General features: G+C 42.1%; 1 protein-coding gene across 2 annotated transcripts in view; it reads right to left on the bottom strand.

Annotated features, from left to right (window-relative positions):
* Positions 1-17,230: 17,230 nt before the first annotated feature.
* LOC147441295 (uncharacterized) overlaps positions 17,231-24,589 on the bottom strand; it is a 94,298-nt gene continuing 86,939 nt past the window's right edge. For both annotated transcript variants that reach the window (XM_086482981.1, XM_086482982.1), the window contains exons 6-10: positions 24,433-24,503; positions 23,958-24,012; positions 18,223-18,296; positions 17,888-18,139; positions 17,231-17,475 (exon numbers count right to left, since the gene is read on the bottom strand). In XM_086482981.1, coding sequence (XP_086339107.1) covers positions 17,317-17,475; positions 17,888-18,139; positions 18,223-18,296; positions 23,958-24,012; positions 24,433-24,503 — 611 coding nt within the window. In that variant the 3' untranslated portion in view covers positions 17,231-17,316. The remainder of the gene's footprint in view (positions 17,476-17,887; positions 18,140-18,222; positions 18,297-23,957; positions 24,013-24,432; positions 24,504-24,589) is intronic.

Here is a 24,589-nt window from a genome sequence, read left to right as displayed (position 1 = left end):
GCCCTTTGTCGGGTCCAAGTGTGTTTGCAGCATAATGATAAACGAAAATTGAAAAAATGGCAGACTCGTGCTCGCCATCGAGCGTTTGTGGACAAGGGATGTGCATCAAAACAGCTTTTTTAAGCACTTGCATCATTTAAGGGCTTCTCAAATTATTAAGCAATTTATGCTCCGACCAAAGAGCCTGGACAGCCTTAAAGCGTGAGCTTACAAATGCCATGGTGTTGTTAGTTTTAATGGCCATGTGGCCGATCGCCCATCATTAACTGCCACTAACACCAAGTACAATGTGTATTGTGCCTTAGTGCATAAGATAAGAGAAGAAAGAAAGGGGGCATACAGTACATTGGCTCTCCCCCTTCAACATGTGTGTGGCTATCGTTGTGTGCGTGTGAGTGTGTGCGTGTGTATTCTTCTTCCATTGTGCTCTGAGCTCCTCCCCATCATCTGGTATCAGAGCGGTTTTATTCCCGAAAACATTTCCGTGCACGTGCGCACTTTCAAGAGTGCAAACAGGATTCCGATTTTTCTATTGGCAAGTTCACCTTTCCGAGAGCGTTTTCAGCAGGTGTCCTGCGGTTTTACTCCCCTTTCGGAGATTCGAGCCATCAGAAACCCCATTCGAGCTACGGTTCATGAGCTGAAATTTTCAGCCCTCTTGTGGTAGTTTGTGCTGCAGTGCTTCCATAGCCAATTACAGGTACCTTTGTTGGAGTCTCTTCCATCTACGAAAGCCCACGGCTCATTCGGGAGTGTGTATCCTCTTTCGGAGTGGCCTCATACACACACATAGAGTGGGAGCTTGACAGCATTGTCTTCTTTGACTACAGGTACAGGTACAGGCTACAGGTTTCAGTGCTTGCGATATTATGGTTCCAGTGGGAGCATTTGTTTATGTGTACATGCATATGTTGACACTTTTGACAGTGTTTGAGCTCTTTTGAGAGCGAATTGACTCCCCGCAGGAATGTTTAGTTGCAGGCACATGCTTTTGACGCCTGTTTGAGCGTCTTGACAGACTTGTACGTCTTTGTGGATACTGCCATTGTACGCTTTTGTGGAGCCATCTTTTGGCTAGTACAGCAGTCCCGACCATTTCTGAGACTTGGTCCGCAAGATAGCCATTTCTGAGACTTGGCTATACATTTTTTGCTGCATAACCTACGTTGTTGAGCGTCGATAGCGTGAGGTTTTCATTGAGCTGGGGTATTCTCAAATGTGGAGATACCTTCAATGATACAGGTAGCTGGAGCATCCATTACGAGGCCTCGTCGTAGGATATATATAGAGTGGTATAGGTGCTTTTGACACCGAGTTGGCGGTCTATGGTCAGTTTGATTGTTTATGCACCTCAGTTGGTCTTTATGCAGTGTGCTTTTGAGAGGCATTGCTCTGTTCTATGCTTTGTGAGTGACATACTTGGTCATTTTGTCTCGTATTTTGATTGACATAGTCCCAAATACAAAGGAGACTCTGTCGAAATTTTCTCAGAATCTTTTGGTAGTTTTGTCACCATGTCTACTAGCAAATACCGTGACATTTATGACATAAAGAAGTTTGATGGCACTAATTTTCAGCTTTGAAAGAATCAAATGCAAGATGTGCTTGTCCAAAATAAACAGAAATTGCCTATTATTTATGCAACACGGACTGAAGAGATGAATTTGACTCAGTTTCAGTGAGAGGAGCTTGATGAGCTATGCAGATATACTATTAGATTGCACCTTGCTGAGTCAGTGTACTTTCCAGTGCTAGAATGTGAATCTGCCTATGCTTTATGGCAAAAGTTATGCAACACTTATGAAAAGGATACGGCAAGTAATAAGGTTTTCATGATGCGAAAACTGTTTAACCTTCGCATGAAGAAGTCAGCCAGCGTTGCCAGTCATATTAATGACTTTGATTCTCAATTTGCCCAGATTCGTGCACAACGGATCAATATTGATGACGAGATGAAAGAAATCTTGTTACTTTTTTCGTTGCCACCCTCATGGGATATCTTTTGCACAGCTGTCAGTAACTCTGCTCCTAATGGTACGCTAGTGTAATGTCACTAGTTCTATTTTCTCAGAGGAAATACGCCGCAAGGCTATGGATAGCTCGCATCATGGCGAAGCTCATTATGTGCAAAAGGATGGAAAACAGCGTAAAGGTCGTTCTTGGAATCGTGAATCCAAGAAAAAGGGCAATAGAGATGCTTCAAAGGGTAGATCAAAGTCTCATGTTCGTCGCAATGTTCAATGCCATTATTGTGATAAGTTTGGTCACATAAAGAAGGATTGTTATGCTTGGAGGCGTGACAAAAGTAAAGGCAAAGGCAAAGACAATGATGATAAAGAGGAGAAACCAAAGATTTCGGTTAAGATTGAAGAACTGAACATAGTGCAAGATGATTGTGATACACAAGACATCAATATATTGACTGAAAATAATGATGTATTATATGATGCACAACAAACTCTATCTTTGCAGAGTTCTATGCGAGCAGAACTACTTGTTAGTGGTGAAGTGTCCCATACATGGATTCTTGATTCGGACGCTTCGTTGCATGTCACACCTCATAGGCATTGGTTTACTACATATGAGGAAACCATTGGCACTGTTACGCTAGGTGGCAGCTACTCTTGTGACATTGTGGGCATAGGTGATATTGCTATGGTTATGGTAAATGGGGTGAGGTTTATCATACATAATGTGCATCATGTTCCAGCTTTGACACGAAATTTGATTTCGGTTGGACGTCTTGATGACTTGGGTTACAAAGTCACTTTTCATCAGCAATCTTGGCGTATTGCGAAAGGTCATCTTATTTTAGCCCATGGTTCTAAAGTTGGTACACTTTATCCTCTTTATGTATCTGACAAGAACAGTGTTCTTTCTGTAACCGAGCTGCCAGCTGTTGCTTTGTGGCATAGCCGGTTAGGTCATATGTCAAAGAAGGGAATGGAAACTCTTTCTCGTTTGGGCTACTTACCGTCTTTATCATTTTCTGATTATCTCTTTTGTGAACACTGTCAATATGGTAAGCAAACACGAGCACATCGTACACAGTCTTTTGACAAAGAAGAAATCCCTTAGAGCTTGTGCATAGTGATTTATGTGGGCCTATGCCTTCTAAATCCCATGGTGGTGCGTCTTATTATGTTACGTTCATTGACGATGCAATACGACATGTTTGGGTTTATGCCATGAAGTCTAAAGATAGACTTTTTCTTGTTTCAAAAATTTCTTATCTAGTGTGGAAACTCAATCTAAACATAAGTTGAAAGCTTTACGCTCAGACAATGGTGGAGAATATGTCTCCAAAGAGTTTGCAGACTTCTGTTCAAGTAGGGGAATTAAGCGCAAGTTTACAGCTCCTTATACCCTTGCACAAAATGGTGTTGCCGAACGAATGAATATGACCATCCAAGAGAGGATTATTTCTATGCTATCACAGGTTAATTTACCACAAGCGTTTTGGGCTGAAGCATTATACACTATTGTGTATTTGATCAATAGATCACCACATGCTTCATTACAGTTTCGTGTACCTTTGGAGTTATGGTCAGGACATAAGTTGTCTTATGAAAAACTCCATACATTTGGCTGCGAAGCTTATGCACATGTACCCAAGGAGTTGCGTGCTAAGCTTGATCCTAAGTTCAGGAAATGTATCTTTATTAGCTATGGTGTAGATGGTCAATTTGACTATCGTTTATGGGATCCGGAAAGTTGATCAGTAATCCCTAGCAGTGATGTTGTCTTCAATGAGACCAAGATGCATAGGCAGCCAACAAAAGAGGTTGAATTCCGGAAAGTTGATCAGTAATCCCTAGCAGTGATGTTGTCTTCAATGAGACCAAGATGCATAGGCAGCCAACAAAAGAGGTTGAATTCCGGAAAGTGACGTTTTCCGATGTATCACCTCCTGCACAGATAGCTCCATAGCCAACTACTACACATGCTAGTACAAGCTCTGATCAGCCGAGGAGATCTCAACGAGTCTCACATCCACCAGAACGGTTTGTTCCAGGCGTGGACTTTGTGTTGCTGACAGATAGTGGTGAGCCTTCTTGTTACAAAGAGGTTATGCTAGCCAATGATAAGATTCAGTGGGAACATGCTATGAAGAGGGAGCTATCCAGTATTGCAAAGAACAAAACATGGGAACTTGTTCCATTGCCAAAAGGTAGGAAAGCTTTGCCTTGTAAATGGGTTTACAAGAAGAAGATTGCATCCAATGTTGAGAATTACAAAGCTCGTTTAGTGGCCAAAAGTTTCAAGCAAGAATATGGTGTAGATTTCCAGGAAATCTTTTCTCTAGTGGTCAAGATGATGACACTAAGAATGTTGCTTGCTTTGGTTGCCACTGAAGATATGGAGCTTGATCAAATGGATGTCATTACAACTTTCTTACATGGTGATCTTGAGGAAGAGATTTATATGCAACAACTTGAAGGGTTTGTGCTCAAGGATAAGGAACATTTGGTCTGTAAGCTTCTGAAAAGTCTCTATGGCTTGAAGCAATCGTCCAGACAATGGTATCAAAAGTTTGATGCATTTATGCATTCCCTAGGCTATAAGCGCAGTAATGAGGATCCATATCTTTACATGAAAAGACAACCAAATGGACAGCTTATTATGCTTATCCCTTATGTAGATGACATGCTTATTGCTGGTCATTCTAAGAAGGACATTGCTGACTTGAAAACCAAGCTGAAAAGTCAATTCGACATGACAGATTTGATTGAAGCCAATCACATTTTGGGTATGCGCATTACTCGTGATCGTAAGAAGAGGTTGTTGTACCGTTCTCAAAAAGAGTATGTGCACAAGGTTCTTGATAGTTTCAAAATGTAGAAGGGGAAGGCCTTGAGTACTCCATTTCCTGCATATTTGAAACTTAGCAAGCGATTGTCCCAAATCTGCTGAGGAAAAAGCTGCGATGGCTAAAATTCCTTATGCTTCAGCTTGTGGTAGTCACATGTATGCCATGGTGACTACAAGACCTGACATTTCACATGCAATGGAAGTTGTCAGCAGATTTATGTCTAACCCTGGTAAAAAGCATTGGGATGTTGTCAAGTCGATTCTCAGATACTTGAGTGGCACTGCAGATAGATAGTTATGCTATGGTTGTGGAGAGTCATCCATTCAGGGATTTGTAGACAGTGACTATGCATGCTGTGTTGACAGTCGTAACATGTTAGATTTACACATTTGCTGGTTCTGCTATTTCTTGTAGATCTGTTCTTCAAGATTATACATCCATTTCTACCACAGAGGCAGAGTATGTTGCATTGAGTGAAGCATGCAAAGGAGCTATTCGGCTTGCTCACCTAGTGAAAGATCTTGGATTGGAGCAGTGCACACCAGTTCTTCATTGTGACAGTCAAAGTGCTATTGCCTTGGCTAACAATCCAGTGTTTCATTCCAGAATGAAACACATTGATGTGCGCTATCACTTCAGTCGTGAATGCCTGGCGAACAAGAGCCTTGATTTAGTGAAGATTCTTACATTAGAGAACACAGCGGCTGCACTCACTAAGAGTCTCTCCAGCCATCAGTTTCAACACTGTCGTGAGTTGATGGGCATTGGGTGAAGAGTGGTGCTCTTCCATTTTTATAGTCTCCCACATTGGCCATCAAGTAAGAGAATGTTAGGTTTAATGGCCATGTGGCCGACCGCCCATCACTAACTGCCACTAACCCTAAGTGTACAGCTATACACTTTTGTGAGCCACTAACACTAAGTACAATGTGTATTGTGCCTTAGTGCATAAGATAAGAGAAGAAAGAAAGGGGGCATACAGTACGTTGGCTCTCCCCCTTCAACCTGTGTGTGGATATGGTGGTGTGTGTGTGTGTGCGTGCGTATTCTTCTTCCGTTGTGCTCCCAGCTCCTCCCCATGTCCCATTTAGGAATGGTTTTGCCGCTCCCCCTATGGCATCCGTTGAAGTTATTTGTGCTCAACCATTTTTGTTATCTACAATGCATTCAATTGTCATGCCTCAAGATGCTTTGGCCATGGAGGCAGATTTTACAGAAAGTGACTTTCACTTAGCATTGCTTGCTCTCGAAAGATGGCGTTTGCCTGTTGGGATGGGCTCACTGGAATTTTTTATCTCCTTTTGGGAGCCTCCGAAAGAACCTTTACATGATGAATGTTGTGTGGGCGAAACAGAATTTGCCAATTTCTTGAAAAGGGGGTTTGTTGAAGTTGTTGCCTAAACCAGCGCTTTGTGAGTAGTTCTCGCATTGACGGTCGATTACTCTTATGCCGATTATCTATAAAATCTTGGCCAAAATCATTGTGAACAATATCAAGGAACCTCTTATGGCAGATATCCATTCCACGCAGTCTGGATTCATTCCTCGTTGCCAAATCTTGGATAATCTGGATAATGTATTGATTGGAATGGAATATGTCAAGTATACCCAACTAGATCTTCTCATAATGCAGATAGATATTGAAAAGGCTTTTGATACGATACAATGGGATCTCATTGCCGCTAAAATGCGGGCCCTTGGATTCGGTCCAAAGTTGGTCAATGTTGTATACTTCTTGTATGCTCACAGTACATCTTCAGGCCTCCTTGATGGGGAGATGACAGAACCTTGGCCTCTTGGATGCTATGTCAGACAGGGTTTCCCACTCAGCACCTTCTTGTATGCCATTGCCACTCCCCCTTTGTTATTGTATTTGGATCACTTGATTTCGCTCGGTCATCTTCACGGGCTGAAATTACCCAATGGAAAAGACTTCGTAGGGCAGGCCTATGTTGATGATTCGTTGTTCATGCCCCGCAATAACCTGGATGATGTGCATGAGATTATGCAAGCATTCGACACATTTGGCTTGGTAGCAGGCCTTAAGGTTAACTTTTGAAAATCCAAACTCTTGCATCTTGGTGTTTGTGATTGGCATCATCTTCAGTGGCCTAGTGAGATTCTCAATCTGCATGTGGTGGTCAAACACTTAGGATATCCTATTGGTTGGCAGGTAACTAATAGCCAGCAAATTGGTTGGGTTATGCAATGATTGAATGACAAATTGCACTATTGGAAATTGTCTACATGGCCGCTACATGTTCGACTTTGTACTGTGCAAAGTATCATAATGGCATATGTTCATTTTTATTTTCCGTTGTTCCACTGGCCTCGCTCTCGCCTCTCATTTCTTATGTCTAGTAGTGTATCTCACTTGTGGTGCACTAGCTCTCATACAAAAGGACTCCATTTGTTAGGAATGGAGAAACTTTGCACTCTGAAGCGTCTTGAGGGGCTGAATATTTTGGACCTTCGTCGCCATGCATTGGCAAGGAAGATTATGTTATTCCCTACTCTTACACGATAGTCTCAGCCATGGATAGTTATGATTGTTGATCTATGTCGGCACGTTACCACTCATGTCTTTGGTCATTGGCAAACTTCTCTTTGGGAGATTGTGTTTGGCAAGATGGTCGGTTATATTCCTAGTTGCTTGTTCACCTCTGGCTTGCTCTCTACTTGGGAAAGTTGTTACGAGTCATCTCTCTTGCCATGGCATACAGCAAGCATATGAGAATTCGTTCCGTTTGGAAAGCATTCACTGGAGTAGGGTTTTTCCTCTTACCCTGGTTGATCGTCACCTCATCAAGCTTACTTTCTCTCTGGTCGTGGCATATGCACGGTGGATGATGTGGTGGATTCATCTAGAAATTTGCTTACGTTTTCTCAGGCAGCAACACGCTTTGGGTTGGGCTTGCATTATCGTCAAATTTGGAGCCTGCTCCGTCGTTTGCCAATGGATATCATATACAGGATTGGAATTTATGGGACACTCCTTTGGATTCGATTTTTGCCCGCCATATGTATGCTTCTCTTATGAAGGACTCTTGGTTGGCTCATCCACTGTAATGCGCTCTCAGCTTTGCACAAATCTGATCAATGGTGGAGACAGACAAGCTCTTGCTACAATCTGGAAGTCCCATTTTTCTCTTAAGGAGCGTCTATTTCTTTGGTGTTGTTTGTTGGGAGTTCTTTCGGTTGGAACTCTCCTTGTGGCGCATCACATTAGCTCCTCTCATTGTGTCATTTGCTCCGCTGCTGATGAGATTGTCAGACATTCTCACTGCACCAAGGATTTCCTTTGCTGTGTTGTGCTTGTATGCACCTTCGATTTTTTCCACAAACGATTCTAGCTTTTTGGCATTCTTCCGACTTCCCTTCAACGATTTGCCATCTTCTTCACATGGGACAGATTTTGGTCGCTATGGCCTTTGTGGCACCATTGCAATTTTTGCATGTTACAACTGGCATGAGGCATATCCTTTTACCTCGTTTTAAGATTTCATTGAGGCAATCGTTGCATTTTGCCTTTGAAATTGGGGACATATCCTGAAAATCTTGCAAATTTTATAGTTTGCTTTTAGCGCTTTCACGTCGCAGAACACTTTTGTGTTCCTCCCTTATAACTGATCTTTTTGGTGGGTTTTCCTCGATTTGAGGTTTCCCACTAATGAATAAATCAAAACATATTTACTATGTAAAAAGTGTGTGTGTGTGTGTGTGTGTGTGTGTACGCGCGCGCGCGTGCGCATGTGCACGTGCTTGTGTGCTTGCGTTTTGTTAAGAATGTGTCTGAGAGAGAGAAATGAAATGATATTTTAAATTCTTCAAAATGCCAAAGAAGACAAATTTTTTAGAAACAGGTGAATTTGATACCATGTTTGAATGTACAAAAAAGAGATACTAAAATGAATAACTATGTCGGGTATGTGTGATCATTGATACAACGGGTGCCCAATTCAAGAGGTTGATATAATGGGTGATGAATTCATTCTCATATATACTCTGGATGTTGAGATAGTATGGCTCGGATCCTCTATTGTAGTCTTCGTCGATGTTGTGAAGCTCCTCTCCTTAGTCGTGGGCGTCTCGATCTTCCTAGCTCCAATGCTAAGTCAATGAGAGTACCATGGGTGTGAGTATGAGTTGAGCTTTGCTGTGGTGGTTGCTCCAATGTCTGGTGTGAACAAATTAGTAATCTGCCTATGGGATTGTCTCTCTCCAGATCTCCTCAGTAAAAAATCTCTATGTCTGTATAACTAAAGTAGAAACAATCCATCTCTGGTCTTGATAGCTCATGATTTTGGAGAAGGGTCTAAAGCCTTCTCTGAATAGACAGTGGAAGCAACCCCATATCTCGTAATACAATGTGCACGGACATATATAGTGCATCTCCGTATTGGGATCTGTATGGCATAGGCAGCATATCCTACTAGTTGTTGGTATCCCTTTGAATCTACCAGTCTCAATCTCAAGATGGTGTGAAGGTGTTCGTACCTGACCAATGGCACATTGTAAATGAGATAGATGTGTATCCATATGTTTGGGTCGAATCACAAACCCATCCCCTATGAGTTGGAGAAGATGCTCTAGACTCTCTATAGAAAGCCATCTTGGTGCCCAACTCGTGTGTTGGTTCTATCCATGTCCTCGTGGTGTCCAACTGGTCAGCCCTTGGCGAATGAGTCTAGTAATCTCCACCTGTGTAAGAGACAAGGATGATGCATCAAGGAAGTACTAGAAGGGAGGCAAGTTGTCCATGTTGAAGCCATGTATCTGGAACCATGATGACATATGTGCATACCAACATGATGTGTCTCCCTATAAAGCTAACTGTTTGGAGGACTCAAGGGCCAATTTGGGTCTTTGGTGGTAGTATCCCATAAGTTGTGCATAAAGGAGACTGATCTGGTAAGCATCTTTATCTCCATAGGGGGACTACTAACTCCGATTGAATGATCTTGTGTGACATGGAGGCCTTGGCTCTAATCAACCAAGAGATCATAGATACCAAGGACTTCTCCATACCTCTCCACCCATCCTGACCCACAGAGGGTCCCCAAACCTGAATCCATAGAGCAACCAAGATATCAAAAAGCCAGAGCTTTGTTCGAGGTTCCTGGAACTGAACCTGCGAACGCATCCTCTCCAATCATCCCAAGGCCGCATACGGTCACTTTAGTCTCTCCCGCTCTCTTCAAAGAAAACATTGGACCAATGAAGACTACTCCAAGATAAGTGTATGCATCTATGTACTCCACAGTCTTCTCATCATAATTGAATGTAGATGCTAATCTCCTTATCCATTGTGGTGTGGTGTTAAACATCATAACCTTGGTTTCACCAAGATTTACAGGCAATCCGCTCTCCTCCACAAAGTTGTGTAATGTATCCAAATGTCATTGTTGCCTAACCCTCAAGTCAGTCAGAGATCAACACAATATGGAATACATATCCCTGTCAGCCAGACAATTGTGTCACTATGTATGTCAATGTAATAAAAAACCTCATCAATATGCATATCAAATAGAGTAGGAGACAATGGACAACCTTGTTTCACTCCAATCAGGGATTTAATATTTACGTAATTACCACAAATTTTGTGTGATCACAAGGTCTTATTGACACATTTACATAATCACACTAAACATGATCACAAAGAAGTCGGGTTAGGGTAACCTGGAAACCCACAAAAAGTCTGCCAGGAATTTTAGTTTTCCCTATTGGCCCGCCGAGAAAACCAAGAAGCCCGGTAGGGCCGCAAAATAATATATATAGGGCCCCAATAACCGACTGGGTGTTTTCCTTGAGCCATCTTGAGAGAGAGAGAGAGAGAGAGAGAGAGAGAGAGAGAGAGAGAGACGACCGACTTTGCAAGTACATCGAGAGGAGAGAGGGAGAGAGGGGGTCGTGTGAAAGCATGCTCTGCATCGCAGTGCACGGCAACGGCGTACCTGACCACATGACCCGAGTACGTGTTGTGTGTGTGTATACGTTGTGTGATAGCGTGCCTTTTGTCGTATTGCACGGCAGTCATAAGGTACTTTATCACACAATGGGAGTGTATGCGTAAGTTGTTCTACGAAACACAACTTACCACGGGGGCATCACCTCAATGACGCGGGCAAGATGGTGTCCTTGTAGTAAGTATTGGCTTACTATCTGGGTACTACGTCGATAACGCGGCGAATCTAGTATCCTTATGATAAGTCAACTTCCCTTTCCCTTTTCAAAAAAATATATGGGTATCGATCGGTCACGCGGCTATATGATGCTCGTATGCAAACCATTATTTCTCCTTAGATTCGGACGGCATTCGATCAGTAACGTGGCTAATTGAGGGTCGTTTGTTAGAAGCATCTATTTTTGCATGAATGTGACATTCAAGTCGTTAATTCGACCATACGAACGTCATATAATTTGTATGTGCATGTGTAGTTCATTTTTTTAAGTATTTTAAGTATATGAAGTACCTAGTCGATAACGCGACCGTGAAGAGTATTTCATATACGAATGTTTGATTTGTTTGATATTGTTGTTTTTAAGGTTCCTATGAAAATATATACTAGCTAATCATATTCAAAAGAATGCTTTATTCATCACTCATATCGCTATTTTAAATGCTACATTTATATAAATTCTATGTAAGAAAGTATATGTACACAATTTGCATGTTAAATATTTATCTTTTTAAAGAGCAAGACGTTTTTTGCAATTTCCTAGCCCGGTTTATATACTTTCAATGTTTTAAATGAGCTAGAATAAAATTGATAATATGTACATTACAATGCATGTATCTTCCAAATGGCTTTATTTTTTAAGTGAATTGTAATAACATGTAAAATATAAACTCGGGTATTTTAATCTATCGAAAAATTTTGAATTGTTTTGAGTTTTTAACATGTTTTGTTAGATCTGGACAATTTTATTAGAAGTGACTTATTTTTATTGCATTTTACACAAGTAAACATACCATTTTAAAGTCAAAATGATTATCAATCTGAATAAATATAATCTTGCACAATTTTTTGAAGTCTTTAAGTCAGTGTATGCTTTATTTGAACTAGTGTGAGATTGCACGGTGAACTGTCAATTGCCTTTATGAATGTTTATCCCCTTAGAGAAACCAACATTACATTGATTAGTGGTCTTCTTTGAACATTTGACAAACCATCACTCATAATTGTAGATCCTAAAAGTGAAATATTCCCAAGTATTATTTTGCCAACACCCTCTTTGATTTCGATGTAACATTTGTCCAAGAGAACATTAGGTATTGTGTGATAAGAGGGAGCTAAAAATCCTGGGCCAAACTCATTGATTTTCTTCCAAGCAGCCTTTAATGATTGTTGTCTACCGTGACTAGAGCACTTCCGGTGAAGAATATTGCTTTGACGAGTGCAGTTTGTGCTTCTTCTAGAGATTGCATCCAAAAGCTTTGATACAATGATTTTTTACGCATTTGACAAGTCCACCTTCATTGTGACTTTTTAAAAAAACGTTGCTTGACATTTCCTCTCCTTGTGCAAGCTGTCCTCCAAGGTGAGTTGATGTAACCACACGATCAATAGAGTTAATATTTGGCTCTGATTGCTCTTGATTTGCATCCATAACAGAGCTATATATCTACTGTCTCTTGCGACCCATTTTTGGCAAGCTCTTCTCTCAAATGCTTTGCAATTCCAGGTGACTGAGAATGTTCACATTTCTTACAACTCTTTTTAAAGCTACCCAAAAAATGGTCCTTAATACGTGGTGCACCGCCTGATTTTGTTGTGAAGCAAAATTGACATTACCACCCCATATATCGACCGCATGTTGTGAGCATAATCCCACTCTTTGCCATGACCTTTTTATTCTTTGGCTTCTTTGTACCACTTGTGCCGACATTTCGCTTCATTGCTTTTAAATTAAAACCTAAGACAAAAGAACTAAATGTTCAGTTTTTAAAACAATTTTCTTCTTTTCAATATATATTAAATTTTTCATTCATTAGGAAAGTAATCAAATTTGTACGATATGCAAATCTCACGCAAGTCAATCCACATATCAATTGTTAAGTATGGAGCCTTGATTTACCCTTGTAATTTTCTGTGGTAAAAACGCACATTTGTAAGGCCCCCATTATGAGGAGAAACCATCGTGCATGAAGGAAAATCACTCACAGGAAACCAAAATTTTCACAATCAAAAATCAAGGGCAACTTTAAGGGCCTCGGAGACGGAAGCTCCCGAAACTTCTTTTTTCATCGCCGAAATATTCCTTTTCTCCGAAATATTATGACCGGACGACGACCGAAAAGTGGTCGGAAAACAACCGTCGGTTGGCCGGTGGCCGGAAGTCAATCGCCGGTGGGGCCGATGGCCGAATTCAATGACCGGTGGCTGAATTCAAAATCGGACTTGTCTTCTCAAAGACGGCCACACATGGACGGATTGGAGGGTCCGATTTGGACTTATTCACACAAGGGAGGCTACACATGGCTGCCTCTCATAAGAGAATGTGTAGCCTCTCATAAGAGAGGGCAACCCTTTTGGCTTATAAAAGGTCATTTCTACACGCATTTCATAGTGTGAAGTTGATGCAACAAGGTGAGTGTGAGGTGGTGAGAGTGAAGCAAGGCAGGAGCTCCATTAAGAGCATAATCCCTTTGTAAACTACTTCTTGTTTTGAAGTATTAAAGCCATTGAGTGGCTGCTTTTCCGTGGACGTAGCCCACATTGGGTGAACCACATATATCGTGTGTACTCTCTCTCTCTCTCTCTCTTTCTTTCTCTCTCTCTCTCTCTCTCTCTCTCTCTCTCTCTCTCTCTCTAATCTTGTGTATGTAAATTTGTCTCTCTCCATTAAGTAATCTACTCAATTATCTATTTAGCTACGTCTTATTTCCTAACATCAATCACGTACATTGTGAGCAAACATATATATTGTAATACACTTTCTGCACGACATAATAAATATAACAATGCTATAAATTTCTCAATGTTATTATTATTATGATGATTATTTATACATCATCTTTGATTTGCAAACAATAAGAAATATATAATTTCAAATGCTACAAAGAATAATCAACTTCTACACTAAACGATATCAATTGTTTACAAAAAACACACGAAAGCAATAAAATCTATGATTGTTTATGTCATACACTAATAATCTTTCATAATACATAATGCACTCTGTGTAAACCAATGCATGAAATAACACAGAAAAAAATTCAATATAATCACACAATTAAAGACTGCTTGTACCCAGTTAAAGATTGTAGCCCCGTTATACAACCAATTCAATACATAAAAGCTATTTTCAACCAATTAAAGATTATAGCTCTTATATTGTGCAGTGACAATGTATATCAACTCAAATCTATGATAGTGAAAAATGCAAGACTTCAAGGATCTTTATATACCCATTACACTAGTACAAGACATCCAACCCTTGACTATCAACTCGTCATTTGCATATGCTCACCTTCTAGAACCAATTACAACCCTCATTTGGACCAATGGCTTCGTCGGAATGAGCATCACTCTCCAAATTTTCAATTGTTTTGGTTTCGTACCTTTATATTCGGTAAAGGAATTAAATATTTTTAGAAGTCGTTACCAAACTCACGTTCAGCCCAAAAAAAAAAAAGGACCCGTGACTCTATAACCTTAGATCAATTTACAAAGAGATGACAATACCCGACACTCGGATACACTCCCTAAGGATTTGTTTAGTCCAAGCACCACGATAAGCACGTTGTTTACTTTATATAATTACGTCCGTCGGATTTTTTTATTTTTTCGATAGGTCCACCAGACATTGACTGTTATCCGACGAGCCCATCGAGAAAATAAAAAAACCCCGTAGACTCCGCAGGGAATATTCTTTACCCGACGGGCTAACCGGCTCTATGGGTTTTTGCAAACCATCATCAAAGCCACGTTAAGAATTAACGCGATCACGTATTTTTCTTGTGTAAATACTAGAGTTATTAATGTAATCACACGATTGTGATACCCGACACTCGGATACACTCCCTAAGGATTTGTTTAGTCCAAGCACCACGGTAAGCACGTTGTTTACTTTATATAATTACGTCCGTCGGATTTTTTTATTTTTTCAATAGGTCCACCAGACATTGACTGTTATCCGACGAGCCCATCGAGAAAATAAAAAAACCCCGTAGACTCCGCAGGGAATATTCTTTACCCGACGGGCTAACCGGCTCTATGGGTTTTTGCAAACCATCATCAAAGCCACATTAAGAATTAACGCGATCACGTATTTTTCTTGTGTAAATACTAGAGTTATTAACGTAATCACACGATTGTGATCACGTCAATGAAATCCCAGACTCCAATAGTGGAGTGAACTAAATCATATATCCCCTCTGGACTGTGTACATGTCCTACCACTAATCTATGTAGAGCCATGATCCCCCAAATCAACTCAATGAAATTCCACAAAGCTACAATAAATATGTCTTCCATGTGTCCTATCCTCCTCAATGATAGCTCTGAGTGTTAGAATATGGTCAAGAGTGGAGAAGCCTCTCCTGAAACCAGTATGTCCGTATACTCTCACTCCTTGCCTATCTACTCAATTGTTGCTCAAGAATAGATATATACAACCGTGCCAAATGTGTGTCCAATCATAATAGTAGGTTAGTTTCCAAGCCTGTAGGATCACTTGCCTTAAAGATAGGCACAATAGTAGACAATCTCCAAGTCTCAAGTAGACCCTCACACATGACACGATTGAACAAAACTGCAAGAACTTTTGCCAACATATCGCTAGCATGTATAAAGTGCTCTGCTATTGGACCATCGTATCATATGCCCTCTTGGTTCTCAACCTTTCAATGATCATCTTAGTGTTAAAGAAGGTACTCGTAGATGGGCATGGCTCAGGAGGATCTAAAAGGGTTGTCTGTCCAAGAACCGTATATAAGGATGTTAAATACTGACTCCACACATCAGAGGAAGTAATCACTAGGGGAGGGGACTGCTCATGAAAGAAACGCCATGCCTCTCTTGAGTATCTACTCAAGAACAACTAGTAGAAGTCTTGCTCCATTTGAGCTAGGAACGCTTGCTTCTTCTACCACACACGGTGTCGGCTATCCGAGATCGTCTGTGATTGATCACCCCTAGGAGAAGATCACGGTGTCGGCTATCCGAGACCGTTTGTGATTGATCACCCCTAGGAGAAGATCATCCCTTTGAAGATGTGCTCTTGTCTCTCTTCACTCCTCGTCATACCAACTATTCTCAGGCATGCTCCCAGAACAAGCATGCTCCCAGAATGGCATCTCTGATCAAGTTGAGTCTTTGGATATGCCTTTGTTGTTGCATCACGCAATGTCTCAGTCAATAAAGTGGTGCTCTCCTCCAGTGAGAGTCCTGGTGTGCTTACCGTTATACATAGACAACGATAGATTTCCTCTTAAAAAACAGACTTGGTCTCTTGTGTGAATGTATAGCAGGTATGTGTCCTCCTTCCTAACATGTGGGTTGTATTGTACTAAAAGGAGACGAAAAGTGTCAAGAGATCATGATCCACTACTATAGCCACTACTATGGATCCTATTGTGAAATTGTGAATGCTGGGGATAAAGCTCGTGTGCCATGACAGTCCACTATGCTGACCCCATGCATGTGCGGAAAGCATGGGAAACCGATTGCTCTAGGAAAACAACCCAGAAGCTATCCTCAAAGGCATCCACATCAAAGGCACCCACATCTAGCCCATTGGCACTTCTGAAAGAGAGAGAGACCGTACACGTGTGAGCAAGTGTGATTGTGTGTCTCAAGTGGCATGCGGGAATGGACATTCGAGAAGCATGGAAAGTTGCCTTTGCTCGACAAGCTGACCCCTTGGTTAAGGTAGGCCCTTGCTTAAGCTAACCCTAAAGCGTAAGCTTGGGCCTTGCTTCCTCAATAAACCAAGGAGCCCCCTTGCTTTTGAATAATCCTTACACATGGGAAGGGAGCCGGGGGTTTGGGGGGGCGGGGGGGCGAAATGGGAAGAGAACTGTCTTGATTTTCTAAATCTCAAGACTTGGGATTAAAGAACAATCAATGATTGAGGGTATCCGCTTATAAACAGCATTGCCTTTATCTCCAAAGCTAAAATAACCAACCAAACACTAAGGCCTTTGCCATTCGCAGCCCAAAAACTATGATCTGTACAATGTGTTTAACCACGACCCTTGAAACCACAAAACCACAGATTATGGCAAGATCATGTCCTTGTGAAGAGCTCACCATTTTGCCACCTACACCCATATGCCATCTGATGTGCAGCATTGCTGTACCATGTACCAATGTCAGGCCCCCTGCTTCTCCACCTTTCGAACGATTCACTACTCCTAATAGACCATTCATGGCCTTCCCTTTACCCGAAAAACAAAAAGAAAGATGGAGGGAAATCAAACCACGCATGATGCTAGCCATTGCTCCTCTTCGTTAAAGCATAGATACCTATATATAACAGGCCAAACCAAGCTATCATTATCTTTGTTTCTCACTTGAGTCACTCTGCAAGAATTCATTCAGAGATGGCACTAAAACAATCCTTTTTGTTACATCTCCCAAAAAGCAGCAGTGCTGAGTTGTTGCGTTAATTCCGACCAGCTCTTGAGCAAAGACACACTGCGACCCAGCAACAGCCTGCAAAATCAGTAATAAGTTAGCACTTTATAAAACTGCACCATGAAGCTGACAGAAAGGACTCACAAAAATTGAAAAAACAAGATGAGAGAAAAGATGCGCTGGTCGAGCACCAAGGCAGACGTTCCTCGGACATGAAATGTGATAGAGATGAATCAAGCATCTGATGCATAGTCACAAGAAACAAGAACTACTCTTTGAATAGGAAAGTCGAGCATAAATTCACTCAGTGATTCTCCCTATGATTCAAATAAGAAAAGAACTTCAAGGCATCTCACAAGAATTGAGGTATGCATTCTCTTTTTTACATTCTGAGGTGTCAGATCCGCATGGACAAGAAAATGAGAGCGGCACTCTCTTTCGAACGCAGTCTGTTTCAAAGAAAAAAAAAACACAGCACAGGTTGACGTACCTCAAAACTAGTACCTCCTAGCTGCAGCTTCACTGCTCCACTTCTGTAAACAAGAAGCTTTCCCATTTGTCCTGGCGGTAGGTCTTCCAACCAAGTAGACGGCCCACTGTAATCTGGTCTTGTAGAGTTTCTGCTTGCACCTTTCAAGTTGCTGTTCTCAGAGCCTTTTGCAGGAGCCCCTACATTGGGCTTTGCAAGGGGCAAAAGCGAGGGAAGTTGGAAAAAGAGATATCTGTCCTCGTCACTTTCTTGCTGCAAATCGGAGGTGAATGCATGTTAGCCTCTCCCTTATAAGCAAAAGAATATACCTAGCAGACCAGTGTAAAGAGAAAAACCATTAAAGCAAGCTCATCTGCAGTAGGAACAGAATCCTCCTCTAACTCTCCAGGCTGGTCTTCAGCATTCAGCTCTGAAAAATGCCAAACAAAAGAGAGGAGCCATAAGAGCCAAGAGCAAAACAACACAACTTTTGTTCTTTCTTCACTGGGATGTATGTGTTAAGTCCCACATTTGCATACCCAAAAAACAACAAGATCTTACCCACGCGCAGTTAGAGGCGGTTCACATGCAGTGGAAAGCTTATGTTGGGCTTATGCTTATGTTGAGGTACTAATGGGTTGTGCAATCAGAGGGTATGTTACTATTCTAAGTGCCTGGACATGCACGTCTTGCGTACAGGCTCACAAGGGTGCCAGAACACTTCCTAGGCTAACCTAAACCCTAGAAGTGAGAGTTACAGCTTGTCCACATGCACATATGCACGTGACAATCACAATTCCACAAAAGCAAGAAGATAGCTACCGTCTGGCCCTAGCTACGACAACTGCCTAGAATAGTGCAGCACTAAAGCTTGCTGGCTCTGGCCGCCAACATCATCTCCAAATCCCTCTTGTACGAACCGCTACCTACCTCTGTTGTCATCACCAGCAGCACCACCATTGACACTGGCTTGCTTGGATTGCTTGCTTGAATGCATGTTGATGAGCTGCAAAGGCCACAACACCACTGTAGAGCTTGTGCCTGCCAACATATCATCAAAGCCTCGTCTATTTGTGCTTGCGGCTGCCCTCGCTTATGCACCACTGACAGCTATGTGCTATAGTTGACCTCCGTCCCTATTGGCTCAAGTGGAGCACTGATGAATCCGTTCTGCTATATCTTTCTCGACCCTGCAGCTACCTTTGCTATCGACTTGAACCCTTGATATTATTGGCCACAAAAGGGCACAATCCTAATTCGATCAAGTTTTTCACAAGGTTCGAGTGTAGAGAGCTTGTGCACACACTCGAGCAAAACTTGTCAATGAATTTTGATCACAATAACACATCCCTCTTGTAAGAGTTATATGGTAAACTTGACAACCTTGATGCATTTATCTCAACACGCATGTTCAACACCACCAACTTCTTGAGTGTGTCCATAGCAAAACTCGCTACATATCAATGTTGATTGTAAGGAGTTCAGAAATTGCCCTAGCAAGTCATTGGTAAGACCACACAAAAATGCATGGTCACTTTTTCATTACAGTTTAAAAGGATAGACACTACCCAAGAAGCTACAAGTGCTCTTGTGGTAAGACCTCCTTCACCATTTTCACAGAGCATGCACAAGCCTTACAAAAGTGAGCACTCATAAATCATCAAAAGTTACAGATCCCAAAAAAAAGAGGAAAAATGGGATCAAAATTTAAATTCAACACGACAACATTCAAAGAAGCGGGAAAAATCAACATTAACATTAACAAAAGAAGCGGAGTTATGGTGGGAACTTTTTGGCCCAAAGGTAATTGGCATGGGAGGCGACAAGGAGCTAAGGATGAACTTTTAATCCCGACAATTGAAAGTGGTCCAACGCATGTGAAGCGAAGTTTTTTTTCAAAAAAAGAGGGCTGAAGTTAACCAAAATCAAAGATTATAGCATGCAAAAAAGTGGCCAAAAACAGAAGCAGAACAGGGGGGTTAATTGCAGGCATGAGCGAGATTGCTGGAGGATATTGGAGGCCACTATACTAATCCTCTGAGCGTCTGTCACACCCCATATCACTAAGGTATCATTAAAAAATTTCTAATGATTTCTTGTGCGGGTATTAAAGTCCCCCAAGAGAATGTCGTCACCAAAACTCCTGTATGTCCTCATCTAATGCCGAGAAAGGAGACTGTCCTCTAGGTGCGGCATACACTGATGTGCTCGGGGCAAAATAACATATAGCAATGTACAAGAATCTACTTATCTCAGCTCTCATCTCACCCACATGTATCTAGCCTGATCATCTCTCCGAATAATGTACACAAGCGGCTGTAACTTCTCTCTGAATAGGACTCCTACTCCCCCTGACCCTCTGCCTCTGTGCTCTGATATCGTCTCTGCTCGACAAGCTGTTTCCCGCCTATATCCAATCACATGTGGCATAAGCTGTCCCGATGCCCGGTGCGCCTCTGCGATGTCTCTCTTCATATATCTATCCTCAAATGCCCCTACATCAAGACGAAGTGACCCATACAGCTCCATGCTGCCATCTTTAGTGTGGTCCCACACGTCTTGCACCATCATGCGGAGCGTCGCCCCAATATCACCACCCTTCCATCTCTGTATAAAGCAATCTTACCTTTTTCCCTTGCCGCTCGAATATCCGGCATTACCTCCTGCATATAAGCAATCTGCGAGAGCGTGAGGTCATCTCCAAGAAAGATGCCCGTCTTCTTAAGATTTGGTCTCTTCTTCAAAAAGTTCTTCTTTGCTTCCATGGAGGGGAAACGAAGGGTAAGTGCCCTTTCCTTCAAGGTTTCCCTATTGCTTCCATTTTTTTTAGTGCCAACTCTCCAAGCTCTCGTATACGTCGGCTCATTAACCCTCATCATAGTCATGAGTTCTTTTACCTCTTCATCCACATTATCTATCTTTGAGGCCACAAATTCCCACATGTAAGGCACGCACCCGTCTCCTTTGCTCCTCTTCTAGTGTCAAGTTGACAATGGTGGGTGTGGGTGTGGGTGTTGTTTCTTTGCCTTTTCCTTTCTTAAGCCTCAATCTATTCTCGGTCTCGTCCGCTTTCTGTTGAGTCTTTGTATAACACCCACCCAGGAAGTCGTCATTTCTTTGTGTTGCTCCTCCCGAGCTCCTACCCCTCTTTGATGGCCTGCACTTGCTCTTTAATCGTGTCGAGTGTTTTTCATGACAAAAGTGTGTGTTTCGTAATCGCATTTTGCAAGCTCCTTCTTGAGTAATGCAAGGTTGTTTCCAATCCATACCGTACAGCCATACTGTACGGATCCGTAGGGTACGGATCGATCTGTATAAGTCAATTTTTTTAGGAGATAAGGCCATCGAGTGATTCGTGAGGGTTTCCGAGCCATTCCGTACACGTTTGGTTTTATTTATGACATTTGTACGCTCTATGATGAGCCTTTTGTAATAGCATGTAGGCTATCACCTATGGTACTTTGATGTTTTTTGTATTGGTGTGTTATTTTAGATCCATTTGAACTTTGATATGCCTGTTCAGTGTTCAATGCTCAATGTATCTAAAGTCTCTTGCAATAGTTACATATTATGACAGTATGTGGATGTCTTGTAAAACATGTCTTTGAATGTCTCTAAAAGTTGATGCATGTAATATTGTTTTTAATTGGAATGTCCTAGAAAGTTCGATAAATTGAAGGTTTTTTACAAGAGTACGTATTTTTACGTGCATAAAAATATTTTTTGTATGGAACAACGTACAATACGTACAGATCTACCACGTACAGTATGTTTGGAACCACCTTGGAGTAACACAATCTCCTCATCTTGAGCCATCACACGATCTTCAAGTGTGTTTATCTTGCTTTCCTAAGCCAACACGCGTTCTTCAAGTGTCTTTTTACAAGAGTACGTATTTTTACGTACATAAAAATATTTTCTATACAGAAAACATACAATACGTACAGATCTACCACGTACAGTATGTTTGGAACCACCTTGGAGTAACACAATCTCCTCATCTTGAGCCATCACACGATCTTCAAGTGTGTTTATCTTGCTTTCCTAAGCCAACACGCGTTCTTCAAGTGTCTTTATTGTGCCTAGGAAATTGCGATTAATCTTGCTAATGGTCTCGCACATTTCTTCCTTGCATTTTTGAATGGCCTACTCTAGTGGGTCGTCCTTGTCAATATGCTTCTTCATGTTTGAAGAACCGCAATAGGAGAGGGAGAGGTAGAAAGAGAAAGAGAGAAAGTCCTTGAGAGATAGAGAAAACCATACTATGTAAATAGGTGTTTCCACAATATGCATACATGCTTATTCCACATTTGTGTACAATCTCTGCAATCTTGAACCAATAGGTGTTCCCAGAACACGCATACATGTTTATTCCACACCTCTCTACAATATGTGAAATTTTGAGAATTTTGAAGCTTCTGAAAATTCTGAAAATTTCTGCATTGCTGAATTTCTGAGTTTCTGCTGAAATTTCTGGATTTTCTGAATTTATGCAAGGGGAGAGGGGCCGAGGAGCGCAACGGCAGGAAAACTGAATTTCTGAGTTTCTGCAGGACCAACTTTCTCCGCGGGAGGGGGTTTTTTTTGGGGGGGGGGGGGGGGGGGGGGGGGGGGGCGCACAGAGAGAGAGAGAGAGAGAGAGAGAGAGAGATTTGGAAAGGCTCTTCATGTTGATAACAAAGCTGCATATAAAAATGCCCAAGGGTGGCCCAGCAAAGACGTGACATACCCTCGAGGGAAAGACCCCTGACGCAAAAGATTGCTGCTGCTACTGACATCTGCTCCTGCACACAAGACGTCAGACTTGGCCTCAACATGGGCATCAACCCTAGCATGCTCTTAAAGCAAAGCTCTGGTGCATCTCCTCCTGGCAAGACAACAGACCGAAGGGAGAGAGAAGTGGCTCAAAGCTGCTCCTGTGTGGATGCCCTCTAGAGAACATGGAACCTCTCCTCCCCAAGGTCTGCACCTTGTACGAGATGCTCTGCATCTAGATGATCACATCCCTCTGTGTAGATGCCCTAGGGAGTAAAATGCAAGGAGGATCTCCCTGCTGCCCATCACCATTACACTGGTGCTTCTCAGTAGCCCGTGACTGATGAGCGTGACCAGCTACCCAAAATGCAAGGAAGGGCTGCACCCTTAAAACGCTAGGGTCTGCCCACCCACCTCACTAGGGCTGCCCCCAGGTGCGCCCGCGCCCTGCAGGCTGAGCATGTATACACACATCCAAGGACCAAGATGCCTCCTCCTAACATCAGAAAAGCTGTCTGACCCACTCTTCCAGCCCCCAGAACATGGAAATAGGGAAAAATAATAGGAGAAAAGTGCAAAGAGGGACTGAAACAGCCCCTAGGGCTTTGGGGAAGCATATGGCAAGGCTCAGAATTCCTCCACACCTGCAGGAGACTAAATAACCATGGACGGATCCAAAACTCTGGGCTACACATGGCTGGAAATGCCCCACATAAGAAGATTACCTCTCCCCGGCCGGGCACAGCCACAAAACAGCCCTCACCCCGTATCACCTATCCCTAAGAGATACCAGGCCCAACTGGACAAATCTAGAGAGATGCAGAACTACGTCCTTTGAACAAGCAAATAAGAGACTAGATGCAAAGAAGACCGCTCAACCTTGCTGCGACGAACCCATTTATGGGTCAGTTACAATGCCCCTTATAACATGAGACTCCTTGTTGCTTAAGACTTGCAAAAAGATAGAAGTCAGGGCAGCTAGGAGTATAAACGGGGAGGAGTTGGTTACTAGAGCTGGACTGAATGGTTTTGCTACACCGTCAGAGATGGACAAAGCTTTTGGCAGATTTGTGCAGACTTCTCGAAGCAAATTTGAGCTTCTATACATCCTGATGATTGATGTATCCTATCGTTGATATACCCTGAGGTTGTATGGGCGTTTTTCCCCTTGATGTCACTGTATATCTCTCAGGGTCGAAATTTATGTAATGCAAAGGGTAAAAGCCCCACTTTTGTGCACAGAGAGAGAGAGAGAGAGAGAGAGAGAGAGAGAGAGAGAGAGAGAGAGAGAGAGAGAGAGAGAGAGAGAGAGAGAGAGAGAGAGATTTTAGAATACCTATGCTGCCAGGTTTCCGCAACGGAAGAGTGATTGGATAGTACTTGGAGAGATCCTGCACAAACATTCAAAAGACTGAAGAACTTCAAATCCCCCCTAATTTACATGCTTAAGTTAACCACTACCTGGGTTTTCAGTCATTGCTTTCAGACGTGGCTATGGCAAGGTACATATAAGGAGACAACTCACATAAAGTTGGTAACAGCCATAACATCACAAACTCTTTACAACATAAACATGATCAGATGACTGTTAACAGAAAGGTGAGCACCAAAAAATAAAATGCCGTACATTAGCTTTCTGCCCTCTATTCTGGGAAGTTTGATTACACTTTATGGTCAATCTTCGCCCACCTACAACTAGACTCTATGGTCAATTAGTAACTGTGGCCTTGCAATCTCAAGGGAAGGCCACGCCTTCTTAAAAGAAAACTCCTAGATTTTAACATCAACATATTTAAGGTAATAGCACATACCCAAGTTTGGCTGAGACTAGATTTTATCTTCTCGTCTTTCTCATCGAGTATCATTCCATCCTTTATGCTCCCTGCAGAAAAAAAATTGATCGCAAGTAATGAGCTCAAACACTGCAGCTTTTCCACTACAAAACGTTAAAAATACAGTTCATAACCA

Source organism: Adiantum capillus-veneris, chromosome 15 (assembly GCF_014529385.1).
Source record: "Adiantum capillus-veneris isolate H3 chromosome 15, ASM1452938v2, whole genome shotgun sequence".
Classification (NCBI taxonomy): domain Eukaryota; kingdom Viridiplantae; phylum Streptophyta; class Polypodiopsida; order Polypodiales; family Pteridaceae; genus Adiantum; species Adiantum capillus-veneris.
The sequence above is the reverse complement of the archived record's forward strand: the minus strand, read 5'-3'. Positions and strand labels throughout refer to the sequence as shown.